At 40.1% G+C, this 11,530-nt stretch overlaps 2 protein-coding genes across 2 annotated transcripts; one reads left to right on the forward strand and one right to left on the reverse strand.

Moving 5' to 3' along the window:
• On the forward strand, positions 229-5,016 carry LOC107605630. The gene has a single exon (XM_016307575.1). The coding sequence runs from the start codon at positions 229-231 to the stop codon at positions 5,014-5,016; it is 4,788 nt and encodes a 1,595-aa protein (XP_016163061.1).
• LOC107628973 (novel plant SNARE 11) lies at positions 5,428-11,007 on the reverse strand. The gene is made up of 10 exons (XM_016331629.2): positions 10,638-11,007; positions 10,469-10,561; positions 9,654-9,747; positions 9,109-9,146; positions 8,839-8,927; positions 8,226-8,305; positions 7,303-7,359; positions 7,120-7,212; positions 6,951-7,025; positions 5,428-5,955 (listed from the first exon to the last, which is right to left on the reverse strand). Exons 1-10 carry the CDS (start codon positions 10,712-10,714, stop codon positions 5,860-5,862), a joined length of 792 nt encoding a protein of 263 aa, XP_016187115.1. The 5' UTR covers positions 10,715-11,007; the 3' UTR covers positions 5,428-5,859.

Raw genomic sequence — 11,530 nt, forward strand, 5'->3', positions numbered from 1 at the left:
TTAGAGATTAGAAGTGTGTAGAAACTTGTTGTTAGTAACTAACTCTCCAGCTCATCAAGCTGTGTATAAGTACTCTGTAACGTAAAAGAATCAGTGAGTAATTTTACAATGTGACCAGATTTCAGATCTAACAATTCCTCATTCCCTTTCTTCTTCTACTCGCCTCTCTCTCTCTCTGTTTCTTCAACAGTTTCTGATACCTTACATGGTATCAGAGCTGTATGATCCATGGAACCTGAATCCAATCCCATCAAAAGCCATGAAAGTACCGCTTCAAGAACTCCAACGAATTTCTTTAACCAGAATACGTTCGCTGCGTTCTCGTCAATCAAGCTTAACGAGCATAATTTCAAAGCCTGGAGAAAGCAGGCCCTAGCATGCATCAAAATGAACAAGTTACAAAATCACTTGGATCCACAAAAAATTCCGTCAAAGCTCAACTCAGAAACTGGATCTGCATCAGAGACTCCATCATACACTGATTGGGAGGCACAAGATCAATGCCTAGTGGCTTGGCTCATGTCATCTATGGAAGCAACCTTCGTCAATCGTGTGGTTGAATTTGAATTTGCTTACCAGATCTGGAATGCACTTGAAGATTATTTTGCTGCGCGTGTGAAGTCAAAGATCAAGCAGTTGAAGGCACAGCTGAAGACGCTCAAGAAGCACAGCTCCTCAGTCTCAGAATACATGGCAAAAATTAATCAGGTTGCTGATTCTCTCAATGCGCTTGGAGCACCACTTTCCACAGAGGACTACATTGAGGCAGCGCTTGGAGGACTAGGTGAAGAGTACAGTACCTTTATCACAGTAACTAATGGAAGAATAGATCAGTTGTCCGAAAGCGAATTTGAATCTCAGCTACAAACACAGGAAGAATTGCTTGAAAGATTTAGGAAAGTAGATCTTGGATCTATTCAAGCAAATCTAACGCAAAAAGGTGATGCACCTAACAACAACTCCTACAACTTCAACAATAATTCCAACAATTTCAGAGGAGGCTTTAGAGGTGGACGTACCAGAGGGTTCAGAGGCGGAGGCGGCAGATCCTCGTGGTGGCAAGGTAATCGGCCTCAGTGTCAAGTGTGTGGGAAGATAGGACACATTGCGTTGCAATGTTACCATCGCTTTGACCAGAGCTACACTAATCCACAACTCCAACCTCTCAATGCTACACCTCCTCCTTCCATGGCATTCCACAACGGCGGCCTAGTGCAACATCACACGCCACAATCCAGCCCTCAACAGCCTGCTGCTCCAAGTCCTCAGGCCTACATTGCCTTGCCCTCTGCAGTGCCTGATGCCGGCTGGTATCCGGACTCCGGAGCGTCGCACCATATTACCTTTGACCAGAGTAACCTCAACACAGGATCAGAATATGATGGATCACAACAGGTATATGGTGGTAATGGCCAAGGTATGAAAATTACACATATTGGAAATTCTATATTGCATGCATCTCTATCAAATAGACCATTTAGATTGCAAAACCTGCTCCATGTTCCTAACATTTCAAAAAATTTAATAAGCGTAGCCAAGTTTGCCCTGGATAATTGTGTTTTCTTTGAGTTTTGGCCTTATCTATGCAATGTGAAATGTCAGATAACCAGACAGGTTCTACTACAAGGACTCCTTAAGGATGGCCTCTACAAATTTGAAGGAATTTCAGTCAACACAAGTTCTAATACTCCACACACCACCTCAATGCCTCTTCATACACCTATCAGTGCAAACACCTTGACTCAAATACCTCCCTCAACCATAAAACCCAATAAAACAAATACACATACCTGTCTAGCCTCAGAATCTGCACCCTATGCCACTGCTGCTCTTGTTCCTACTGCTGTCCGCATGGCTCCTGTTTCTGCAGCAACCACATATGGGAATATCAGTGAATATCACAACTCTATAGGAAATGTATATGCAAACATTACATGTAAAAATAGTACCCAAACTATGCAGTTATGGCATCGAAAGCTTGGTCACCCCGGTGACAAAATAGTTAGTCTTGTCATGAAAGAATGTAATATCCCTCATGAATCAATAAATAAAGAAAATTCTATTCCTACTTTGTGTCATGCATGCTGCATCAGTAAACTGTATCAGTTACCTCACCCTGAGTCCCTCACATCCTACAAACCTCTAGAACTAGTGTTCTCAGATATTTGGGGTCCAGCCCCTGTTTACAGCAGACTAGGCCACAGATACTACATCTGTTTTATTGATGCGAGCACTAGGTATACCTGCACCTATTTGTTGGAATCAAAGGGTCAAGCCTTTGACGCGTTTGTGAAGTTTAAAGCACTCATTGAAAACAAAACAGGCTTAAAGATTAAATCCATCCAAACAGATAATGCAAAGGAATATGTCTCAAATGCATTCACAGCCTACCTTGCCTCTAATGGAATCCATCACAGACTAACATGTCCCTACTCCCATCAACAAAACGGGACCGTTGAAAGAAAACATCGCCACATTACTGAAACTGTCCTTACACTACTAGCTCAGGCTTCCTTACCCTTATCTTTTTGGGGAGATGCTACCCTCTCTGCCACTTACCTCATCAACCGACTACCCAGCCCAACTCTCTCCTGCAAGTCCCCATTGGAACTCCTCCTTGGCCGGAAACCTGACTACTTATTCCTTAAGCCGTTTGGTTGTACATGCTACCCCCTCCTCAAACACTACAACCCCCACAAGTTTGACTTCAAATCTCATCAATGTATCTTCATTGGGTACTCAGACAACCAGAAAGGGTATCGATGCCTGTCCCCACTAGGAAAGGAGTTTGTTTCTAGAGATGTTGTCTTCAATGAATCCGAATTCCCGTTCCCCCATCTATTCCCTGTCTCAACTAACCCTCCTCCAGTGTCCCAAACTCCAATCAACCCAGGTCCCCTCCTATTCTCTTTTCCTACTCCGCCTCACCAGCCTCTAGCACCCTCCTCTCAGCCACAGCAGCCCCTTCCTCAACCCCTCTCTCAACCCACTAATGCCTCTCCCCTCCCAACCCCCAGTCCAATGCATTCATCATATAGAATTTCCAATAGTGTTAATTGCATACCTGTGTCCCAACCTCCTGCATCTGTTTGTTTCCCTGATTCTTCTAATGCTGTGGTTGATGTTTCGTCTGATCCTAATGCCCCTGCAAGTGCTGTTTTGGAGAATTTGCAGGTGCCGCAACTGCCGCTTGTGGGAGTCCCTCCATCGAATGCTCACCCAATGCAAACTCGGAGCAAATCGGGGATCTTCAAGCCACGCTCATTCGCTGCTGTGGTTCGTGAGGGCTCTGCACGGCGTGACTCTGCTTCCGAGACGCAGGCGGTGGTTCCTGCCTCTGACCCAGTCGGCGGCGGTGGCGCTTCTGGTCTTCAGGCCCTCGTGGCGGTGCCAGCTGCAGGTGCTGCCCGGTCCGCCCGAGCCCTAGCTTCTGCGGCAGCCTCTGACCTTGTGTCTCGCATCCCTAATTCTGTGGGTGAGGCGTTGTGTAGTCCCCACTGGCGTGAGGCAATGGAGGAGGAATTTGGGGCCCTCATCCGCAACAAGACATGGCGTCTCACTCCCAGGCCCACACACTCAGCCCCAGTCATCGGCTGCAAGTGGGTATTTCGTATTAAGACGCACCCTGACGGTACGGTGCAAAAGTATAAGGCAAGACTCGTTGCCAAAGGGTTCCATCAGAAAGAGGGTATCAACTTTGATCAGGTCTTCAGTCCCGTGGCTAAACCAACCACCATTAGAGTAGTGTTGAGTATTGCACTTGCAAGAGGCTGGAAAGTTCGCCAGTATGACTTCAACAATGCTTTTCTTAACGGTGATTTAGAGGAAGAAGTTTTTATGTCTCAGCCTGAAGGCTTTATTTCATCTGCCTACCCTCACCATGTCTGTCACCTCCAACGCTCCCTTTATGGTCTCAAGCAGGCTCCAAGAGCCTGGTTCACAAAACTTAAACATACTCTTCACTCATTTGGCTTTCAGAACACCAGATCCGACACTACTCTCTTTACCAAGCTCACTGCCACCTCGGCTACTTTCATCCTCGTGTATGTTGATGACATCCTAATCACTGGCTCTTCGGACTCTGAAATTCAGAACCTGGTCAAGCAATTACACTCTACTTTCTCTCTCAAAGACCTTGGTGAGATGAGCTATTTTTTGGGCATTGAAGTGGTGAGACACCATGATGCTGAAATTCACCTTTCCCAAACCAAATATGTCACAGACCTTCTCCACAAGGCTGGAATGCCCAATGCAAAACCGATGCCTACTCCCATGACCTCTGGTTTAAAACTCTCAGCCCATGGAGGGGAACCCTTCTCTAAGCCAGCCCTGTACCGGTCTCTTGTTGGAGGGCTCCAATATGCTACAATCACACGTCCTGAGATCTCCTACGCCGTCAACAAGGTCTCTCAGTTCATGCATTGTCCTCTTGAAACCCATTGGAAGGCCGTAAAGCGGATTTTACGCTATCTTGCTGGGACAGTCCACCATGGTCTTCGCTTTCAGAAATCCGAAGATTGTAGGCTGTATGGTTTTTGTGACTCGGACTGGGGAAGTGATGTGGATGACAGAAAATCAACCAGTGGATTTTGTGTGTATCTAGGACCAAATCTTGTCTCTTGGTCTAGCCGAAAGCAACCTGTAGTTTCCAAGAGTTCAACGGAAGCAGAGTACCGAAGTCTTGCTGCAGGGCTCACAGAAATCATATGGATCCAAAATCTTCTTGCTGAGATGCATGTTGTATGCACAGCCACACCAAGTCTGTACTGTGACAGCCAAAGTGCAGTCCTACTAGCTGCCAACCCTGTGCTGCACAACAAGAGCAAACACTTTGAGTTGAACCTCCATTTTGTTCGAGACTATGTCACCCAAAAGAAGATCACCATCCAGCATATCCCAGCTCAGGACCAGATTGCTGACACACTGACCAAACCCCTCTCAGCACCACAGTTTGTGCAGCTCAGAACCAAACTTCGAGTGACTGTAAGAAACCAAGATAGCAAACCCATAAAGTAGCAGGGTTGATGTAAGTGCAGTTAGAGAAATATGGAAGCTGACTCAGCATCCAAAACAGAAAGGCAGTTAGAGATTAGAAGTGTGTAGAAACTTGTTGTTAGTAACTAACTCTCCAGCTCATCAAGCTGTGTATAAGTACTCTGTAACGTAAAAGAATCAGTGAGTAATTTTACAATGTGACCAGATTTCAGATCTAACAATTCCTCATTCCCTTTCTTCTTCTACTCGCCTCTCTCTCTCTGTTTCTTCAACAGTTTCTGATACCTTACATTTACCCAAAGAAAAATTATTCCCAAGTACCAAATTCACTTCTTAATTACTCTTATTTTCATCCTCAATCCAACATACCCCAACTGGAGTAAGATTTCCATGTATAAAAATTTCAACTCAAAACCAAACACATGCTTCATGTTAATTAACCAAGAATAATAATAGTAAATAAATCATAGAATAAAAGATTCAATACATGTATGTTACAAGTTTGACAACACTATAATCAACAAAACACTCCTGAGGGATCATTTGATTGGCTTTTCCCTATGATTCTATAGCCGGCAGCTTCAGTGAAAAATGTTCAGTTCAAGAAAAATAAATAAATAAATCAAAAGTGCAGGCCTAGACCCATAGTATATCACTCTTCAGGTTAATCAACCCCTACACTATTTATGTAAAAATAAACAAACCCAACCAATTAATAGCAACACGAATTTTCCAACAGCTGCAGCCAATGTCATCATCAAACCAAAGAGCATGTGAATCAATCTCATGAGCTTATCGCAAAGTCTACCTTCGATCATTTTACTGTCTCTCCCTGAGCGCATCACAGTTGTTAATTCTGATTACTTAACTGTGACTTTGACTCCAAAGCAGTCTTCTGTTCATGGCTGGAGGAGCTAATCCGGGAATGTCTCGGATGTCCTTGTTGTTTGGGTGTACAAGCTGAAAATTTGAGAGACAAACTTAACATGATTAGAGACAATAAATAAAAATTAAATAAATAAATTAAGAAAACAGAACAACAAGAAGCAGTTTAGCAAGTGCATTGCAGAGGTGGCCTTCGGAACCTAGTCCTAGCAGAAAAAATGAACCAAGGGGATGTTCAAGAAAAGAGTTGACTTACATGGACTTATTCTTCCTCATATACCAAGCCAATTCACTCTTCTCTACCATTAGATGGAGTATGGGACCAAATAGAATTGGATCCAAAATTCAATCAAATGGTGCAGGAAAATGAGTTTGCTCCGTGTACGAGAAATAGTAAGTACCAAAAACATTTCTTTTAACATTACATTTATAGATCTCAAAATGTATTAAGACTAACTTTTATTTTGGTACATTTTAGACAAGGTAAGGCTATCTTCCATTTTAGTACATTTACTTGGCGTTTGTTCATTGTTAACAAACTGAAACAAGTAGATCTTGAAATGCCTTTTGTTTGCTCTGCCAACAACAATGATCATATGTGAGAAATTTCTTGTGATTATCATCACACAGCAGCACAGGTTGTACATTTACTCAGCATTTCTCTTGGAGTGCTTTTTTGTTTGCTCTCCCCGAAATTAAGGACAATATGTGAGAAATTTCTTATCATTATCACAAGAAGCAAACAGACCTTGATACACATCATATCAAAAGTACCTAAAAACTACAACCATGGATCTTTAATGGAGATAGGCAATCAAAAACTGGATACTACGTGAAGACTTGAAGATGGAACTATGGATGTTCTTTTGAAAGATTAATCAACAGATCAATAGTATGCTTCATATGCAACAAAAAAACATGATCCCATTGTCAAGCAATGTATACCATGAGTAAACAATTAACCTAAGTTCTGATAAATTAATATTGAAACATGACAATAATAGAAGATAATGATTCTGAATTAAACGAGATTTAAGAAGTGAACTACTCTTACAGTCATATGGTCATACCTTTACAATAATGATAGCAACTACTCCAGCTACAATAAGGAAAAGTAATCCCATAATACACTTGTCAGTAGCAACCTGTTGAAAAATCTCCAGTGAGTTAAAAAAAAATGAAAGCTTCCTATAGCAACTATATTCTACATAAATTGAAGTGGATCCTGTAGAAATTGACCTGCCTACCGATTTCCTTGACCAACTGCGAGGCTCTCTTTATAGAGAAATGGATAGAATCCAATTCATTGACAATTCTGCTCATTTGTTCTGTCTAAACAAGGAAGCAAATACAGCCCTTAGTTCCCCAGTCAAATTCATTTTTTTTTAAAGAGAAGGGGTAGAATGAGCCTAAGTTTCATACCTGAGCCTTCAGAGCTGCTGCAGTCTCTGTACCGACAGTTATTGTTTCTTGAACAACCTGTTAATGCAAGTAGACTCAAATAAATAAATTTCCATCAGACATGTTCCCCATTTACCCTCAGAAACGTGGAGCTGAATTTAAATATCCAGATTTTTTTTCAATAAAAAGTTCAAATATCCAGATTATTAACACAAACACTCTTTTAACTGTTTCTTCCTCTATCCTTCATGCAATCACATTAAGTGGAGCAAAGAGACTGAGAGTTCAGTTGTGGTCTAAAGGTGACTGCACATAAAATCCAAATTTTTCCACATTAATCAAATGAGGTGCATGAATAACATCACATGGTAGAAGATTTTAAAGTACTACCACAAAGAAACATTAAGATCCAGCATTGACGATGCAAAAGGAATATGCTACCTTTGAATATGAAAATAAAAAAAGAACAAAAATAATAAAATATTTTTACTATGCCTCCTCAAACAAATTTCACTGATTTTGAGATTTTGAAATACCCAAGAGAAGAATTACAGGAGATGTGTAAACAATAATCAAATTTTCTCCAGCTTGTGTTTGAGATGGAGATGCTTCAGGACCATAAAATTAAACTGGTACAGAATTACTTATATAACTACAGTGTTCATAAATTTAATCAGCAAGGAAGTGTTGTGAAGAAATGACGAAATTTTCCTGGGATATTTAGGAAGCAAAATGATGAGAAGGTGTAAAATAAACAACACCACAAACAATGAGATACAAATAAGAAACCTCAAGATGGGAGGATAAAATGGTAAAGCTGGTAACAACGTTTTCAAGTCCGACCTTAGTTAAAGTATACAAGCATGATTTGTGGAACTAAGCTGTCAACTTAGCAAACAATAAAATGAGTAGAAATTGAAACACTACATAAGAAATAAAACAACCTTCTTTCCCCTCTCAATGGCTTGATCTGTCTCATCCATCATCCGATTCCCATTATCCATTAGCTGTTGATTTGTCATTGCTGTAAAGGAAATGTTTACATGACAAATGTGCCAGATTAATCGAATCGTTATTGTAAAAAAGAATTTCAGCTAAGTATACAAGGAAGCTTAGTTTAGAGAAGAATATTAGAGAAGAATATTAGAGACGAATGACAGTCTTTCTTTCTGTCCACGTTTTTAATGTATGCTCCCCATCCCCCCACACCCACCAATTGCATCAAGATTTGCATCAACTTGATGATGTCTCAATCAAATTAACACCCCCATCCCCCCACACCCACCAATTGCATCAAGATTTGCATCAACTTGATGATGTCTCAATCAAATTAACACCGCATTGAACTATATATAACAAGCACAACAAAAAGCATTCCTCTACCACATATGAGCTGAAAAATATTTATTGATTGAAAAAACATAATCAACTAAGCTTGTTCTATTACTTATTTCTGCATATACTAAAACAAATTGATAACAGAATTTTCATTTATTTTGCTTCTGAAAGCATGTTATATCTATGATACATGAATGCTAGAATAAACCATAAGCTTACAGGATGCTAACAAGACATTTTCTTCTGCAAAACCTTCATTGGCTCCCTCAAACAGCTCAATTTTCTTATTCTCAATATTTGAAGCATATCTGTGTTGCAATAAAATCATGCAATTGTCAATCAATACCATCAAGGAGATCATGCTACTCATGCAACAACGATCTGACTTCAACATTCAATGGACGTTGAAGCCATATCATATGATCATGGGAAAATTTTATGCATGCCAAACAGGCAAACCCTTACTACTATTATGATACATTCACTTACTGTTTTTTCAAAGCGACATATGAATTGAGCTCTTTGATCTGCAACAGAAGACAGCAAATGCAGAAACATTCATCAGTTAAGTTGATTGATTCCAAAGATAATTTAAGGAGAATGTACCAAAGATAACAACTGGTAGCAAAAACAGAAACTTAGGCTGCGTTTGATAACACAAGATAAGACACTGAGAATAAGACACAAAGGACAGAGACACAAAAATTAGTATTTTTGTATTTTATTTGGTAATAAACTAGAACAAATTATAAAAGTCCAATTTATTCTCATTTTTTTCATTCAAAAAATTTGGGAAGAAAAATATAATAATAAAAAATATAATTATGAAAAATTAACAAGAATAATAAAAGAAAAAATGAAAAATAAGTTGTGTCTCTTGTTAGTATCTTTGTGTCCTTCCTGCTAGGATGGACACAAAATATATTAATTCAGTGTCTTTGGACACAATATCTCTATTCATGTCTCATCTGCCAAACACAATTTTGTGCCTGTAAACAAACACAGCCTTAAGGTTTCTAGAGCTAACATCTCACCATCGACTGCTTCTTGTCATTCAACATTTTGGTGGTTTCTCTGTCAAAATTAGCCTCCAAAGCTTTCACCTCTTTATCGAACTCTTTTATAAGACTGAAAAAGTATACCCAACCATACATACATACAAGCACTTCAGTGAGACAGTGACCATAGAGAGTAAAACCAAAACCTCAATTCTTAAAAGGTTGTGATTGTTCATGCTCAGTGACTAGCTATGCTTCCAAAACTAATGGTTTCATGAAAGTAACAAAAACAAAGCTTTAGAAAGCACCAAACAACAACAACACATTTGTCACTGCACACACAAACCAAGGGTTGGGTTCTGATTATTTTACATTTAACAAAGATCTGTCAATGGTGACAATCCCAACTTAATTTGTATTTATTAGCCACTGCCCAAATATCCTAGTCTTAATAAAATGTACAATACACTTTTTTTTCGATAATAAAAATCTATTATGAAGGGGGGTCTTGGAGCAACGGTTGAGTTGTCTCTGTATGACGGTTGAAGTCATAGAAATGGCCACGGCTGCCCTTTTAATAAAAATTTCTTATAAATCACCTATCAAAGGCACCTTTATTAGGCAGAAAGGATTCAAACCCACATCCTTTTAGATACATTTCGGGTCTCTACACCTGTGCCAACCCTCATTGTCTGTGGAACCTGATATGTGGTCAACCACAAGCAAGGCAACATGTGAATCACCATCACGACCATCATCATCATCATCATCATCATCATCATCATCATCATCATCATCATCATCATAGTCATGAAAAGATCAAAGAGGTGTGTATTATTAGTGCATTTTACCGTTTGGAGTCGCGCATTTTGTCAGTGAGGTCTTCGAGCTGCCTGCTCTGTCTGCTGGAATCTTTAATCTTGTCAAGCTTCTGGAAGCCATTCCTGCCCAACACCAATAATAGGGAATTCAGAATCAGAATCAGAATCAGTTGGAAATTGGTAAGGTTAGTAAGATTACGCTAGAGAGCGGAAATTATCGGCTATGCGGCCATCGATCTCGGCGAGTTCCTCACTGATAGCTGACAATTGATCCATTTTTACCAATACAAAAACGAGATCTAATTGATCCCACACACCAAGGAGATGAAAATGAAAATGAGGATTTGAAATTATTTAGTGATTGGTATACTTAAGTCTTCCTAAGTCAAACCCGCAGGGCTGATTCGGATTGCGAATCAGAGATTGAGAGAGAAAAAACTAATGCAGCATTGGATCCAATGAAATCTCAACAGGGAAACAAGTGTAACTATGGAGTAGTGTCGCCTTCTTCAGGAGAATGAGATAGATCCTTTTCCTCCTTCCCTGCCAACAAAATAGACACTGCTGACCCCCGTCCATCGTGAACCGTGATTTTAAACTTATTTTTACCGAAAGATTCCTAAGGATTTTAGTTCTAACAAAGATGTCAAAAAAATAAATAGGTAAATCCTAAATTGATATTCAAAAGATTTTGGCACAGAATGATACCTGACTTTTGTTATTAATAAAATAGCTCCTCAAAAATTTTAAAATTTGACAAAATTATCCAACCATGAAATAATGATGTTACAATGAATGAAAAATACAAATGTGACGGTTGGAAGAGAGTTCTGATAATGGGAGAGAGTTCTGGCAACATTTCTGATGTTCTTTTTCTTTGCCATCGCAGAAGGAGATACGGCGGCTGCTATGGCAGAGGAGACCCTTCTTCTTCTTCTTTTTCATGGTGGAAGGAGACGCAGCGACGAAGTGCCACCATGGTAGAGGGGACACAAAAGGGACGCAGCTGTGTGTTGAAGAAGAAAAAGTGGCGAAAACAAGAATGCGGCGAGATACTGCCATGGCGGAAGGGGACAGAAAAGGGGATACAGC

This window comes from Arachis ipaensis, chromosome B01 (assembly GCF_000816755.2).
Source record: "Arachis ipaensis cultivar K30076 chromosome B01, Araip1.1, whole genome shotgun sequence".
NCBI classification, from domain to species: Eukaryota; Viridiplantae; Streptophyta; class Magnoliopsida; order Fabales; family Fabaceae; genus Arachis; species Arachis ipaensis.